The sequence below is a fragment of the Rhea pennata genome, chromosome 1 (assembly GCF_028389875.1).
Source record: "Rhea pennata isolate bPtePen1 chromosome 1, bPtePen1.pri, whole genome shotgun sequence".
NCBI classification, from domain to species: domain Eukaryota; kingdom Metazoa; phylum Chordata; class Aves; order Rheiformes; family Rheidae; genus Rhea; species Rhea pennata.
In genome coordinates, this window is record NC_084663.1 from 61480890 (window position 1) to 61498195 (window position 17306).

Here is a 17306-nt window from a genome sequence, read left to right on the forward strand (position 1 = left end):
AAGGATGGTTCCAACTTAACCCAGTGGCTGAATCATTGGGAGAGAAGAGCTCTGCTATTCAGAAGGCTATCTCTACATTTTGTGCAATAACTTTCACTTAAGGCATCTAAATGCCCTCTTGGACTGGTCTACAGTGTATAACACCTCTCTGTTATACACTGTTCCCTAGTTCAAGGACAAAGGAACTTGCACATTGGAACTGAATGGATCAAAGCAAAGCAGGACAGGATTTCTGGCTTGAAACAGTTTGCATCATGACACTGAAATGACTCAAAATTCATGTTTCTGTTAGAAGATCCAAAGATGGAAGAGGATTTGAAAGTCCATAAAGTCTCATACCTAATATTGTACTACTTTGTATTTATAGTTTGAAAATCAATGGAGCTTTAATGTAAGCATCATCCTTTAGGAAGACAGAAAGTACAGCTGTTGCCATTTTATTTATGGTGGGTAATAACATTAATCTAAGAATACCAGCTGGAACCCTTTTCAATAGAAGTATACTTATGCAAAATGGTATAATTTTGGTGCTTTGAAGTATGCTTTTTTATCTCAGTATCTATTTTCTTCCTTTTTTCTCATCTCAGTGTCTGTGTAGGTCTTTCAGTCTTGCTTGGCATGTATTTTTGGTGTGAAAGTAGCCCATATTTCTCTCTCCTGATATAATATGACCCATAAGGTAACAGTACCACAAAAGAGCAATTTCATCCCGAGTATGAAGTCTTTTGAAATATTTCTTGGATAGCTTTTCAAGCTCCTCTGCTTGTGTCTGCTGCTATAAATGACAGTTGCAGTAGATCTACAGTGATATTGAGAAACTGGGATTCATGACTGTCTTTCGTGTGTGACTGAAATTGTTAAAGAGCCTTGATGTCAGAAGCGTGATTCTATGATGTCCCTTACTGCAAATGAAGATGGGGAATAACTCCAGTCAAAGCAGCATAACATTGCTGTTCAACAAAACGGAGAAAAGAGAAAAATTTCAATAATCAGTATTTTAAACGAAGAAGAAATAACTGAAAATAGGTTTTCTTTCAGGAAAAAAAAATCTTACACATACGTGCTTTAAATAGCTCAACATAAATTGCACTTAAAATAGTACTTCTTTATGGGTGACTTCTTATTTCCAGGCTAAAGAAAACTAAAGTTGTGTAGCAAAATGTTTTTTGCTTTATCTGAGCAGTGTAACTCCTCTTTGAAAGCTAACTACACAGGCTGATCGGAATTAAACACACAAGTTAGAAGGGGAAAGCCCATTTGAAATGGGCTCTATTTCAGAACAATCTGGCTTACACTAGTTGTGTGTCATTCACCCAGACAAGATCATGGAGCTTTAAGGGGAAAAAGAAACAGAAAAGAACACTTTGTGAGTATAGAAATCTATATTGTCTATATCATGTTGCCTAGAAATCACAACATTTGCATACTCCATACATCCTTGTCTAACCTATCCTAGACTCATATTTTAACCACCTTTCTTCTCTTCTGTCCCACCACGTTCACATTTCTTGGTGTTCTCACCTCCAGCCCTGTGTTAGATGAATGAAGAAGGCCTCTCATGGGGACTTCTTTCTTTGCAGTGGCCAAGGTCAAGGATGGTGATGGGCCAAGGATTGGAGTCATCACAGGTTACATAGTGGGATAATCTGCTCTGGACATGCTAAGATACCTATATTGGGCAGAAGCCTTGCATGGATGTTTTATTCCCCATGGATGCATAAATTGTTGAAATAGAGGATAAGCACAGGAGGAGTACACAGGGATGCAATCTTTTAAAGCCTGTCACTGTCTTTCATCTCTGCTTCTAACCACGCTGGCAGCTGGCAGAGAAGACTTTTAAAATGTTCAGATGTAACCCTTTCATTTAACCTAAATAAACACAAATATTAATGCTTCATCTGTCTCAGCTGATTGGCACTGTTCTCATACATGGTAAAGGTTTTCAGCATGGGAACAGGTCGAAAATGGGCAGTGTGTCTGGGGCAGTGGCCTTTTTAACTGTTCAGTCCAAAGGCTGCACAGCTGGGGCTGAGACCACTCTTGAGGTGGAAGACCTTCCCCTTCCAGAGGGAGGATCTGCCTGTCCCTGTGGGAGGGGATGATACATCATGTCCCAGTCCTTGCATAACTATTTAAATTGCAGCATTCACCCTGGATCCTCTCCTCTTGTATCCCCTCAGGGCCCTCAAAATACTAAAAGCAGAATTCTGGACACAGGATCTCCCAGCAGAGCTGAGTTACAGCCCATGGGAGAGACCTTCCTGGGCCTGCCCTAAGCATGGTCCAGGGTAGAACTTGAATGTCCAGTGGCTGCAGAAGAACTTAGTGTCACATGGAGAGCCAGGGCTTCCTGTGCTGAGTCTGCACAAGGCTGTAAAGCACAATCCCACAATAAGCTCTGCCCACGCAGCTTCAGCTCTCACAGGTGGCTCATGAGTCTAGTCTGGCTCTACCAAGAGACATCAATTTGTACAGAGGACCATTGTAACTGGCGCTGTACAGGCACGTGGAGATGGGAATCTGGCACTAGAAAGCCGTAGGTGCCTGATGGCCTTGCCTGACCAGTGCCTGTAACCAGTGCCTCAGAGATGTATCTCAAACTCTTGTGCTTTCCTCTACTTGTCTGCATGTGGCTGGAGCAAGAACCGCATGTGGATATCGGTGCCATGCTCATATCCTGGATGCAGGCACTCATATAGTCACCCTGCATGGGCCAGGCCCAGGCCAGATTCAAACAGTCATGCTCAGCTTTGTGTGTTCTTTTACCCCCTTCCCATTGCTGGAGCAAGACAGGAGAGGGAAGAGCCTTTTTTTCCCACAACCCGTCCCTCCCTGCTCTCCTTCCCTCCCCTCACCCCCACTGTTCACTTTGCAGCTGCTGTTGAACTCCCTTGGGCTCTTCGCAGCCCCCTTTGAAGCACCCCCTTGCCCTCCCCACCGAGGGCTGGCCGGGGCTCTGGGGCAGTTCACGGGGAGGAGGAATGCGGCCAGGCTGCGTCGGGTTCAGCACCGCGGACAGTGCCAGGCCAGCGGGCAGCGGGGCCCGGGCCGGCCTGGCCCGGGCCGGCCCGAGTGGTTGGACCCATGTCCTCAGGCCCGCAGTCACCCGGGGCTGCGACCCACCTACAGCGTTACTGCCGCTGCTGCAAAGCGCAGACTGCCCGAGGTCTGGTCCTCCAGACCCTCAAATCTGGCTCCTGGATGTGGTGTGTGATGTTCACGCTAGGGTTGTCTGTCTCCGTTAGGCCATAGCTGGGGCAATTAAGCCCTTCTCAGCACTGCATTTTGGGGTAAGGGGAAAAATAGTGATATCATGGTCTTTGGGGAACAAAATTTGGTTGATGCTGCTCTGGCTGCCCTGGCTGGGGAGGAACCAAGAGCAATACAACATTTGGGTGTGTGACCCAGCCAGGATCAGCTATGAGGTACCTTGGGAATGGCTCCATCTGCAATGGGAATACAGAGCAATGGCGTTCCCTGTGGGCCTGCTTGCTGGCTTTTCTCAGGAGTCCAAGCTCACTTGAACCTGGGGTAAGAAGACACAGACATTCATATCCAGGAACATGATTATGTAAGACAAGGGATGTCCTGCCCTGTCAGGAGAAGAGCTGAATTTCCCCTACATGTGCTCTGCCAGCCATGACGAGTATGGACCCTGGGTTTTCTGAGCAGATATTTCACTAGCTGCAAAATCATGGCAGAAGCAAGCACTGCCCGATTTTCAGCAGCAGAGCTTAGCCCAGAGGCAGCACTCAGCTGCCATGGGTCTGGGTCAGGACAGGTTAGACTCTTAGGGTGGAAAAGCTCAGCAGTAGCATTGACTCTGGCTCATGTCTCCCAGGCCAGATGCTCCCACAGCTATGGTGACACAGGTAGTGCAGCACTTTGATAGGACTAGGAGCTGGGGAAGGATCCCTTTGATTCCCCAGAGGCATGGCCCCCAGTGGGGTAAGAGAAGAGTGGAAAAAAGGGCGTTCTCAGATACAGGGCAGGGCAGTCCAGAATGGGAAATCTAAAAGGGGCTCAGGCAAAATGTCTCTTCACAAAGGAGCCCATTCCCAGGGACAAATGGCTTTCAGACACTTTCAAACAGAGCAGGAGAGCCCCGCTTTGAAGTTACCCACAGAAGGGGAGTTATCTTGGGCTCTTGTGCACAACCTACATAGGCAATTTCCCTTGATGTGCCTGGCATAGCCAACATAAATGTTCCCACACCTCACACAGTAGGAACAGCTCCCCTTGCTGCTGTCTGGCAGCTCTGTTCACATTACCCACACAGATCCACTGCAGCTCTGCTCCCAACACATCTCCTGACCATTACCCTGGGAGCAGCATTCTCATCCTCGGGCAGTTTCTACTCAACAGTTGGCAATCACAATCTGCTCCCCTTTCTCCCAATGAAGACTCACCTTGTGGGGATCCCAGTCCAAAGGGAAGAGGCCAGCAAAGAGAAGGAGTTGTGTGGCACAGAGCCCTTGAACAGGTGAGACAGTCTGGGCTACAATGAGGAGGATGGAAGAGCCACTGTCATCCTCACCTTCACGCTCTGCAATGTGAGGAAGACTGAACTCTCTGGTGCAGCCAAAGTCTTTGAGGTACAGACCCCACCACCTGCCTGCCATTCCCTTCCTCCACCAAGCCCCTCTCTTGCAGGCCTTTTGTGTTCTCCTTTCCCACTCTGTGTCTCCCCATCTTTAACCCTTCTCCCTCTCCCTGCCTGTTTTCCTGAGTTATCTTCCGCTTGCTTTCCCCCTTCCTCATTGTCCATGCTATGCTGCTCAGGGAAGTCGGCTGACCTCTCCTGGTAAAGCCGAGTGTGCTGGAGGTAGGGAGCAGCTGGGCATAGTTATTTAGAACTATTTTGTACATATGGGCTGTATGGTCAGAACAGATATCAGTCTAATATTTCTTTCAAGCAATTATGGTGACCAGTCATTGCTAAACAGCAGGCCAACATTCCAAGTACGAGTACTTCAAATTGATTGAGCGGATGTTAGGAGCCAATAAATTTTCTGTGAGTGTTGGGCAGGGGATACAGAGAATACAAGAACTGTAAATCATACAGGCATTATAAATTCTGGGCACACAAAGCATCCCTACCAGGTGCTCAATCTTATCTCGGAAAATGAATAACTCAAAAGAGAAGTATTGTATTGTTTTTGCTATTTTTAGTTGTTGGCAATTATTTAATGATTATGGTGTTATTATCCATCAATAGATCTGCTTTCATTCTGCCAGGCTCTCAGAGTTACCCAGTCACTCATTTTCTATTTCTGCCCAGATGAAATGCCACAGTCAACAGTATCTCATCTTTCATCTCCATCTAGCTCTACCTAATTCTACAGTGTTTAATCTTTAGCAGTGCATGTGTTTTTACTGCTTCTAAACTGGGTGTTGCAAGGTTCCATGGCATAGCATGCACTTCTTGTTAAGACCTCTTTTAGCCATCTTGTAAAGACATGTTAGAAGTGTATCTGGACTTGGCTTTTCACTCCTTGGAGAAGCTTCACCGTATTAATGTTTGGCTCTTGCAGATGTTTGAAACTCAGATCCATCACTTCAAAACTAGACAAGCCAAAAAGCCCAAGAACTCCACTGATGACTTTGATATTTTTGTTGAATGTGAAGTTCGTAGTGCTCATGTTAGTATTCTTATCACCTCCTTAAAAAGAATAGCAGAGGATGTGAAAACTAGCAGAGAAGACAAAGGTAAGAAACATGCGCATCTGATAATGCTGTTTTGATTCTTTTGGGGGGGTATTATTTAGTGTTAGTTTTTAAATTAATCTGGAAGGCAGGTGCATATGTATTCATTTTCCTTCAGTGCATGACTGTTTTCCCTGAATTGGGACTATTTCCATCAGTGTGGAAAGGCAGCCATTTCAACAAGGCTGGGGAAGTGGGTGAAAAAAGTATTGGAACATTCTTCCAGCAAGAGGGGAGATAACAAAGAAAGAGAAGCAAAACAAAAAGCTCAGGAGAAATTACAGCTGTCTGTTTATGTTGTCTGGGCTCCTGCCATCTGGATCTAGTGGGACCCTTTGGAGGTAGGTTGCTCTGTAACTGAAAGGAGCAGAATGCAACAAGCTGGGAGAAGCTTTCAGAGTGCAGGAGGGAGAGAGGGTCACCAGTGAGCCTACAGGTCCTGAGCAGATGGGGAGAAGAAGAGAAGCAAGAGATGTTCTTCTAGCAGGGAGTAGATCCACTGCCAAGCCTTACATAACAGAGCATCAGGCATTTTTCTTGTATGGATTTTGTGTAACTTTTAAGATTCCAGTTTAAGAAGAGCATTTCCCTCTGGCAAAATGCTGGAACTGGTTACTCAACTTCCTGGACTGTATTTGAGCCACCATCTTCACTGGTCAGCAGCATGGAAAGTGTGTTTGCTAAAGGCAAAGGCATTTGTGCTTTTTACAAACAGCTGTGGGATGGCTGAGTACAACAAACTGTTAGAGACCTTTTAGACAGTCCTGAGGGGCTGAGAGAAGACATAAAAAAGGCATCACAGATGTCAGGGTAACTAGAGAATGGAAGAGCTTTTTGAAGCTAAAGAGGCGTCTTTGCAGTACTGAGAGCTTTGTGCTTATAAGGAGTTGTTAGTTTCAGATGTCCTGGGACTGATATCTACCACAAAAACAAGTGGGTGCTAAAAGAGGGCAGGCTTGTTTGTTGGAGCAGAGGAATATTAGGGATATAATTTTCTCCGTATTCCTCTCTGTCTTATGATTTGGAACAGCAAGCATAAAACCAAAGAGGCTTATTTTGGATCTCACCTCCATCCCTGGAAAGGTGATGGAACAGCTCATTCTGGATGTCATCTCCAGACATATGGAAGAGAAGAAGGTGATCAGGAGTAGTCAGCATGGATTCACCAAGGAGAAATCCTGCTTAACCAATGTGATAGCCTTCTAGGATGGAATGACTGGCTGGGTAGATGAGGGGAGAGCAGTGGACATGGTGTACCTTGACTTCAGTAAGGCTTTTGACACTCTCTCCTATAACATCCTCCTAGAGAGCTGGGCAGAGAGGAACCTCATGAGGTTCAACAAGGGCAAGTGCAGAGTCCTGCACCTAGGGAAAAATAACCACATGCACCAGTACAAGCTTGGGGCTGACCTGCTGGAGAGCAGCTCTGTAGAGAAGGACCTGGGAGTGCTGGTGGATGACAAGTTGACCTTGAGCCAGCAATGTGCCCTTGTGTCCAAGAAAGCCAATGGTCTCCTGGGGTGCGTTAGGAAGAGTGTTGCCAGCAGGTCGAGGGAGGTGAGGCCTCATCTGGAATACTGCATCCAGTTACAGGCTCCCCATGCAGATCTCCTGCCCCTTTTGCTGCACTTCTTACTCACAGGGATGCACCGCTCTTCAGCTTAGAGGAAGGGATGTTTGAATACTAGCCAGCTCTCCTGGACCCCCCTTCCTTCTAGGGTCTTAACCCATAGGATTCTGCCAATTAGGTCTCTGATTTTCTGTTTAGCCTGGGGAAGAGAAGACTGTGGGGAGATCTTAGCAATGTGTACACTTAGCTGAAGGGAGGGTGTCAAGGGGATGGTTACAAACTCTTTTCAGTTGTCCTGTGTGACAGGACAAGAGGCAATGGGCAGAAATTGAAGCACAGGAAGTTCTGCCTGACCATGAGGGGGAATTTCTTCACTGTTAGAGTGACGGAGCACTGGACCAGGTTGCCCAGAGAGGTTGTGGAGTCTCCTTTTCTGGAGATCTTCAAGGCCTGCCTGGATGCAACCCTGTCTAACATGCTCTAGGTGACCCTGCTGAGCAGGGAGGTTGGACTAAATGATCTCCAGAGGTCCCTTCCAACCTTACTGATTCTATGATTCTATGAAAAGAAAGCTTGTCAACTTCAGAACTACTTTTATTTTCTGTAATTTTAAAAATTACAGAATTTTCAAAATTAGTTGATCCCATCTCATTTAAATCTTGTTGCTTTTTCTTCAGTGCCCTGGTTCCCCAGAAAAATCCAAGATCTGGACAAGTGCCACCACCTAGTCACCAAATATGACCCCACTTTGGACAATGGCCACCCTGTAAGTTTGAAGTCACCGTTAGTTCATTTTATCTAGGAAAGAAACTCTATATAAAAATTTTTGTAAGGAGAATTTCAGAAATAAAGAAATATTCCAGAAAAGTCACTAAAGGAAAAGATAGATAAAGACTGATCTTCAGTGGAATTAGGGATGGCAGAATGAATAATGTAATAACAAAAGATGGGCCTGATTCACCATGATTGACATCAGGCACGTGCTGAAGTCCTTTCTATTCAATATATTCTTGAGCATGTGTTTGCACGTCATCGTTTAGTTTTAGAAAATCTCTTATTAATTATTTCACCACTGATATATTTGAAGTATGTGCACTCTGTGCTAGGATGGTCCACATAACAGGCAAGTTTCCCAGCATTTTGCGTTTTGTCTTTTCTAGTTTATGACCCTTCAGACAGTCCATATCTGCATTTTTACTCTTATATGTGCCAGGAATCTCATTCAAGTGCAGACGTACAGGGGATGACAATGAACACGAGCAGGAAAGAGCTAGTCACTAAGCTGCAGAGCCTACAGAGATGATGATGCTTAAATTTACAAACATTGTCCAGACAAAAAAAAAGCTAAATACATGGCAGCACTGATTTTTGGATATAATATTGGAACTGAGATTTAAATGTAATTGGAGAAGCTGAGATAAGCACCTAAAATTTATATTGGAAATAAATCACAAAGTGTATCCTTATTTACATTTAAGTTCTACCAAGGTCTTTAGAGCCAGGATATTGGCAGTTTTTGAAACTGCTATGTCTGCAAAATATCATTATAATGTGCGTGAAAGACTTTCCCTTGATTTCAGACAGTATGTCTTGGTTATGTTAGGGAAACAAAAAGGGCCTTACTCACAGTAATTTTGTACTTATGGCCCTATCATAAACAGAAAATATAGAGGAGGAAGTCAAACAAATGCCCTCCAGGGTCCTGCTCCAGTGAGGCAAATTCTAAGGCAAAACACTGGAAACAAACAAACAAACAAACAAAAAGGTTTTTCATCAAGAATTTCCAGCTTTGGCATAGATGAGATATAATAGTTTGATACAGATAAAAAAGGGAGCCCAAAGCATCATTTGTTGATTACCAAGGTAGATCTCAGACAATTGTTCTGAAGTTTTCTGTAAAAATCACTACAGAAGTGATGAATGAAAAGGAAAACCAAACAAAACCCAGACTTTGTACTGGAAAGTGCAAAGATGGTTTAGATGGGTGACAACAGAATCTACATGATTTTATTCTTCCCTTTCTTAAGTGTCTAAATTCTGTTTAGGCCCTTTTATTAAACAACATAGTGTTAATGCTGTTGTTCTAATCAGTCTATAAGAGAAATAGATTGAACTCCTTTTCTTTTGTTTCTCCCAAGGTCTGTACCTGTGTGGCACAGCGCCTTTCCAGGTCCACCTTCTATTTTGAGAACGATTTATGAAGCTAGAATACTCTAAAGAACTTTGTATCCTCCTTAGCTAGGATTGCTTTCATTCTTCTTCACATCTCTCTCATAGAAACAATCCACATGTTAGCTTATATTGTTGCTGAGCCATCTCTGAGGTTGTTTCTGAGCTAAATGAATGCACACTAGGACTGACCTGAATCACACTAAGTCCCACTCCTCCTTTGTCAAAGGGAAGGTATGAACATCAGAGAAGATGCAAGAAAACACCAGTGAAGCAGAGTTACCAAAGTATACCAGGAATATATCTACATAACATAGTGCAGAGCAATGTAAAAATACCTAAACTAGCTTGAAACAAGTTATTTCAGGCACTGTGAAACATCTACACTGTGGCAGGATGGAGCACTGTTCAGGCTCATTGACTGTGCTGCTGAGCAAGGTTTGATGTAGGGAAAAGTAATAAATGCACTGATGTACATAAGGCTGGCTCTCCAGAGATTTTCATATGCATTCATTATTAAATATGCAGATTGGACTGTCCATCCCAACAGCTCCACGTTACTCTCTCATGTCTCTTCAATGGCAAAAAAAGCAAACCAATGACCCTGTGGCACCACTTGCTGGGGCACCCTGACATGTGGCTATGGCCCCTGGTGCTCCCCTGGGGAAGCTGCTGCTGTTCAGAGCATGGATACAGAGCTCTGTGCAGGGCAGGGATAAAACAGAGAGGTCATAGCATTGACATGAGTCTGAACCAATGGTTTATCCATGTGTTTTGCACGGACATGTTACAGCTACTGACAAGCAGGGATGGCATCTGAATGAACATATTATCCATAACACATGACAAAAGTAAATATGCTCTTGAGATCTGTTTCTTCCCTCAGATTCACGCACACAATACTCATTAACTGCAGTATTACTGGTATTATTACTACACTGAAAATTATGTGGATAAACCTAAGGGAGAAATTTGGCTTGTAGCATGCAAAATGTTTCCAGTAAATTCTGAATATTTTAGAATAATAAATACTTGTACAGTGATGCTGATCAACGCTACTTTATGAGTTATGTTGGTAACACAGTGCCAGATTTCAAATTTTATTCTTATTATGAATGATGTAAAATTCAAAGGGATTTGATTCCACAAGCCAGTTAATATTTAATAGCTGTAAAACCCTACTTGAATCTCAACTTCTAGTAAATTCAGAGGGGAAAAAAAGAATTTATTTAGTAAACTGCCCCTTTGAACAGACATCGCTGAATCCATCTTTAACATAACATGCTAAAAAAATGGGTAATAGGAGATTAAACTGAATGCCTATCCTTTCTACAGATTCGGTGATGGTTCTAATGATTTTAACTGGTGAGGACGCCTCTCAAAACACAGGCTATTGCACAGGCATAGTGTACTTCCTCTGCTGAGGTGGTGCCAAGCTCGGTGCTGTTGTGCCCTTGACAGCCCTCTGCTGTCACATTCATGATTAGCACGGGAGAGAAGTGACTCAGACTCTTTAAGTTCTTCCCCAGTGAAGAAATGTCCCTAATCCAACAGCATTTTTAATGTGATCTTCATTTAATATGTCTCTAAGTCAAATGATCTGTGATGTAGCATTTACAAACAGCTCAAAAATCTTCCCACCAAGCCATGTGACTTTTTTTTCTGGTCACAAGCCCAAATTTTTCAGCAAATGTCATGGAAGTAACTGAGTGCAGACTTTGGCTTACTCTATTTATTAGACTCAAGTTCATTATTTCTGTGAAAACAACCATACTGAGGCCTAGTCATTTTGAATGTTTCTGTCAGCCGGAAATTTCTCTTGATGTAAAACCTTTTTCTTCTAACTCAGGGATACACAGACCCAAAATACAGAAAACGAAGGGCATTCTTCGCTGACCTTGCCTTCAATTACAGAGTGTAAGTATAAGGCTACTGAGAAGAGAGTTCAGCTTTCAACGTACATTTTCATACTTTCATGTGCAATAAATATCAGTGACCTAATGCTTTGTCAATGCATCTATGGGGCTATCTGTTGGAAAGAAAAGCTTAGCCAGAGAAACTTTTGCTCCATAAAAAGTGGACATTTTCCAGAACACAACAGATATATCTTAAGATAAAATATCAGGATTGCATTCATATCTCTTTCAGTACTGCATTTTGTGTTAGCCAAAGTAATTTCTCCATATGTCTCTTTCATTTCAATTGTGTAATTCCTTCTAGGACTAGCTCCTGAGCTAGGGATAATCCTTTTCATGGAACCGTAAGGAACAGTGTGTAGGAGCATAGTTTTGACAATGAAAAGCAATTTACTATTTTATTATTCGCTTGACAAAATGTCTCTGGTCATGTAAATTGCGCACCAAATTTTCCCTGACCTGAGCAACCTTGTCAGGGAAACCAAGGGAAAAGGCTTATCTAACAGAAAGAGTGAAAAAGTCTAAAAAATTCTCATGTCTCATGTGGACAATTGAAAATGTCCTGCTATTCTGTGTAAAACTTCACCAGAATCATTCCAAGTAACATAGAGTTACTTAGATGTATAGGTGGAATTGGTTGTGGATTATTGGTCTTGTGGTGTCCAAGAGCTGGTGAAGTCTCCCAGACCAGAATATCTTGAAAGACATCTATCTGACCGTAAATTTCTGATTTCCATCATATATCAAAGCCAGTTCAAGTTCTCTAGCAAGACTGAGAAGGCTGCAGATATAAGACCATTTCACATGGCAAAACAGTACAAAATTACACACTGAACTGACAGAGCTACAGAAGAAGAAGCAGCAATTGGGAAGAGGAGGTAAGGTCCCCTTACAGAGAAATTACTGACAAATAAACAGTGTATGCCTGGACAGCTCTTTGCTGGTGAGTTTTTGAGTCCTTCTCTGTGATGATACTGTGATGTTCCAGAAGTGGACCCACCAGGCACGCAGTGCTTTTGTTGCTAGATTGCCATCTGTAGAGGTGAGGGTAAGCCTTAAGGCCTCCTTTTTTGTTCTACCAAGCAGAATATTGCTCTCTTTCTTATCATATCCCTCTTCTTTCTCACCTCGCTGGAACAGAGGAGAACATACAAATATTAAAATCTAACAAGATAAAGAAGTTTACTGTGTACTATTTTTGTTGTCTCTGTCTTTATTACTTCAAATACTCATAGTACAGGCAAAGAAAACAATACCTGGAAACTGAACTTGAAAGCCACTTTAGAAACAAGCATTGTTTCTTCTCTTCTTCATAGGGGTGAATCTTTGCCTTACATCGAGTACACAGCACAAGAGACTGCAACTTGGTGAGTTTGCTATTTATACACTAGCTCCTGGGCCATTCCATGGGGGGGTAGTTCCCTCATAGGGTGTGGCTAATCCAATGTTCATAGGATAGACTGGCCTTGCCTGCTCTTCTCCTACAAGTCTTCACTCCTGTTACCTTCAATAGGCATTCTCCTGTACTGAGTGTAGAAGAGATTTTGCAGTGTTCTTCCAGGGTGCATTACTTCACCGTAAAAAACTTTTTTGAGGTTGTATGAAATGATGGGCAAGTTACTTTCACATGAGTTCAGCATTTATTCATTAAGAATTTGTTTCTCTTGAAGCTTTGCCACTCAAAAAAAAGTTCCAAAAAAATCATTCAATTCAAAGTATGTTTGCAAACTTTACATGAAATATGTCTTAGATTTGGAAGAAAGCAGAATTCTTATTTCATAAACCTCTGTTTCCATTTTCTTCAACTATCTTTTACAAATCAGTAAGTAGCAATAATTACATATTTGTATGATAATATAAACATAACTATGTCCAAATGTCCCAGCTAAGGTCCCAGGGTCATGCAAGGTACTACATATGCACGTAATAATAAGAGAGAGTCTTTGTTCAGAGGAGTTTATAATCTAAATGGAAAGACAGCCTAAAAGTGTGAGAAAGTAAGAATGATGGCCACACTTCATAGCTGTGGAACTGAAAAAGCGAAAGCTTAAGTGACTTGCCCAAAATTACACAGGAAGTTTGTGTAGGAGCCAGGAATTAAATCCATATATTAGAAGACTTATGCCAGAATCTCAATGACAGAGCCATTCCATCTTTTTCAGTGGTTATTTTCTTTTAAATAAAGTCTATTGTGTCACAGAAATCATGAGGGTCCACAGTCACAGAGAAACCTTGGGTCTAACTCACCCTAGCAGTCACATATTTTATTAAGCACAAATAGTAGGTTTTTACAGCATCTTTCAGTTGTCAAAGATTGATGGCCAGTGTCATGCGCATGATTGCTACCACCAGCCAACAATCTTGGCATTAAGTGGTGTGTGGGAATGTCATATTTAAGAAAATTTAATTTTGTGTTCTTTCCTGTTTTTCTATTTTGCTGCCAACCTCCCTCATTCCAGCACTTCTCCACCTAGAATTAGTCCCAGTGTGGTAACTCCTTTTAAAGGAATATCTGCCCATTTCCCCAAAGAGCCAGCCCCAGCAACCTAGGTTTTCTTGTTATGTAAAGCTGTTTCCAAAATTAGACCTCCCAATGGTTGTCATAGCTCCCTAGGGCTGTGCCATGAGGTCAGCTGCATTACAGCACAACGTAATTGAGCACAGTTGAATTGAACAGGAAATTTGTAGCCCAGACTAAATTCCCTTGGTGTTCACTCTGAAGAGTTGTTGGATGCCTTCAGTTTGTAGCAACATGGTTATAAAAATGAAAACTAATCAAGTGCAGAAATATGAGTTTCAGAAAACAGAGGGTACAGATGAGCTGACTTTCTGTTTTCAGGGAGATTTCTTGGAAGGCCGTGAAACTAACTAGTCATAAAAGATACCTTATGGGTAAAAGATATGATAAGAAAAAGGGGGAATCTAGAGATATGACAAGAAAAAGGGAGAATCTAGGACAAAATTATGGGGATGCACCTGTCACATCTTCATAATGAAGCTGAACAAAGTCACTTTTTTTTTTTTCTAAATACAGTAAGGAAATTTATGTAAAATAAAGGCATTATCTTTAAAGTCTTTTAAGCGGTTGGCTTTGTTATTTGTTGTGAGGCTTCTTTCTGGAGTCCTTCATAAGCCTGCACTTCCAGCACTTCTCTCTTTCTATCCCTGGACTGGCTGACCATTAAGTGGCAGCTTAATGGTCCTCTGATTGAAGAGATAGCTGAACCTGAGAGCAATGTGACAGTAAAGCACACACTGTATCAAATCCTCAGTCAAGGTCACTACTTTTTTTTTTTTTTTTTTTTTTTTTTCCTGTATACGTGCATACATACCCCAACTGAGAATATCTTCCTTACATTCCTTTACTTTCTTCTTTTCTTTGAATGAGAGAGAGAGAGAAAAGACCAAGAATAGATTTCATTTCATTCCACTTCAATCATCTAAAAGATGGCTGTGTACTCTAGGGCTCTTTTATAATCAGACTAGTACCTCCAAACAGATGTAAATAAGCCTGTCTTCTCTAGAATTTGGTCTGGGGCTGAGGTATGTACTGGTTTAGATCCTACGCAATCCCACTGAAGTCAGTATTACTCAATGGGGAATAGACCATGGCAATATTTGAACTCTGATGCTCATTTTTTCCTAATTCTTCAATGGAAATGGCCCAGTCTCCTGCAGCTTTTGCAATAGTGACAGCAGCCACTGTTTCCCTCTTTTTTTTTTTTTCCCCTACTTACTCTCCTGCTGCCTTCCCTTGCCCCCAGTCTGGTTCATTACTCCCACACTGTGTAAAAGATTCATACAAATGGAGAGAGCCATTACCAGCAAATGGCTATCACCTCCACAGCAACAATAGCATCACCAAAAAAAAAAAAAAAAAAAGGAAAAGGAAAAAGAAAAACAAAAACAAAAACAACAAAAGGTCTTTTTTTAAGCTAGTATTTCCAAGAATGATCTCAATTTTCATAAAACAATGTTTATAAATTTACTAACACCCTAGGGCCATGTCTGAACAAAAATAACCATTTCTATAAGGTTCTTTGCCATCCTATTACTACTTGTTTATCTTGAAACAGCTAAATATATTCCAAACCACAGCTCTGGATACAAGCACCATAAAATCTAGGAGAAGCTTGAAGCCTGTGCCCAAATCTGGTTATATATCTTTTTCTTCAGCTTGTCTCTTTCTTTGTTAAGGGCTAAATGTTTCAAGAAATTGGCATGCCTTTCATACACATAGTCCATGCCAGGCGTTTTGAACCGCAAGAGTAAGAAGCTCTTTGCCTGTGCAGATGTTACACTTCAGTATCAGAAAAAGTGTTGGTTTAGAAGGAGGGTAGTAGGAGTCAAATATGGGTTAGGAGTCAGCGTAGAGAAGTAGTATTTCAAGTTGTACCTTTTTTATACAGCTTAGAGAATATCTGGCTCATTCCCATCACTAAACAGTCCAACACAGACAGCACCACAGTCTCACCTTCTTCCCTGTCACCCCCCTCGAGCCTCTGACACTCTTATTGGCATTGGTACTCCCCTAAGTAGGGAATGTTTCTGAATTGGGATTTGAGCTCCTTTACATTTAATGAGGTTGTGTGAAAGGATAAAGTAGATTTGCTAAACAGAACCCACCTTCTGAAGGGAAAAGGAAACAAAAACCCTCTACACCTTGTTCCATATTCAGGAACCAACTTCCAAGCACCATATGTTCTCAGTTAATTTTTTAAGATAGTTGCCTGTGCTGGAAGTTTACAACTCTTTGGGGACCTGTAACTATGGTTACGCTGAATGGCTTTTGCTCTTCAGGAAAGAAGTCTACAGGAATCTGACCAGCCTCTACCCCACTCACGCCTGTAAGCAGTACCTGGATGCTTTCCAACAGCTGGAGAAATACTGTGGCTACCAAGAAGACAAAATACCTCAACTTCAGGATGTCTCCATATTTTTAAAAGGCCAGTCATTATGAGCCATGGCTTATTTTAGGGTTTCTTGGATACCTATGTACATCATGCACACAGACATCTGTACTCAAGTAGAGATACGTTCCTCTCATGTCTGCTTTTTCCTTATGCTTTAGGCAGAATGGCAAAGTATGGCAATTTGCTCTTGAGGAATATGATTTCCAGAAGGTCCTGCTAGTTGCTACAAAAGCAGCTGCCTTGAGACACCACTGCTTCTTTCTGAACCTGTGGCCCCATATGTCAGGCTGAACTGTTTGTGTCTAGCACATGACTCACATAACAGCAGAAAGGCCATGGTGCATGAGGATGTGGCCTCAGATGGAACGGCATGTGGGAGCACAAGACTGACCTACCTGCCATTAGCCAGGGGCTCACTGACAGTAGGCAGAGGAGAAAGAAAGTATGCATTATTTTTATGAGGCTACAGGCTGGATATATTCCCAAGGCTGGCTGCTTTGTGTGAGCCACCTGACTCATCAAGGACAATTAATGAGAAGTAGCCTTTAGAACCTTCTTGCTCCTTCATCAGCCACAAGGATATATTCCATATAGCTGAGGACACTGGCTCACTATTGTGAAACAAACAAACAAACAGTGTAGTTTAAATAAACTCAGTTTGAATCTGGCATTCAGAGAATCAGCTGAATTTATCCTTATATGAATAAGTGATGCAAGGAAGTTTTCTTAACCTTTCTGTTGCTGAAAACATTTCTAAGACATTGTCATCTTCAGGGAATATTAAGCCACTGGGCACAATTTTTTAATTGCACCTGCAGTGTAAGGAAGTGGAGGGTTGGGAGATCTAAAGCATCTGTCATGGGCATACCAGCACCATCCTATTCAGCTGCAGGAACTTTTATCTGTGGGCTGAGATGGTTGCCAGGACCAGAAGTGAATGGAATTAGAGCATAATGCTTCATTTCTAACATCATATAAAATCCAGATTCCTCAATGCTTTTTTCTCTCTCTCTTTACTTTCTGCCTTACTTG

The 17306-nt window shown here is 42.3% G+C and overlaps 1 protein-coding gene across 1 annotated transcript in view; it reads left to right on the forward strand.

Annotated features, from left to right (window-relative positions):
• Positions 1–4397: 4397 nt before the first annotated feature.
• The window catches only part of LOC134151415 (tyrosine 3-monooxygenase-like), a 31016-nt gene continuing 18107 nt past the window's right edge, over positions 4398–17306 (forward strand). Inside the window, 6 exon segments of the mRNA XM_062596337.1 lie at positions 4398–4595; positions 5535–5709; positions 7954–8042; positions 11295–11362; positions 12678–12728; positions 16162–16307. Of these exon segments, the coding sequence (XP_062452321.1) occupies positions 4398–4595; positions 5535–5709; positions 7954–8042; positions 11295–11362; positions 12678–12728; positions 16162–16307 (727 nt within the window).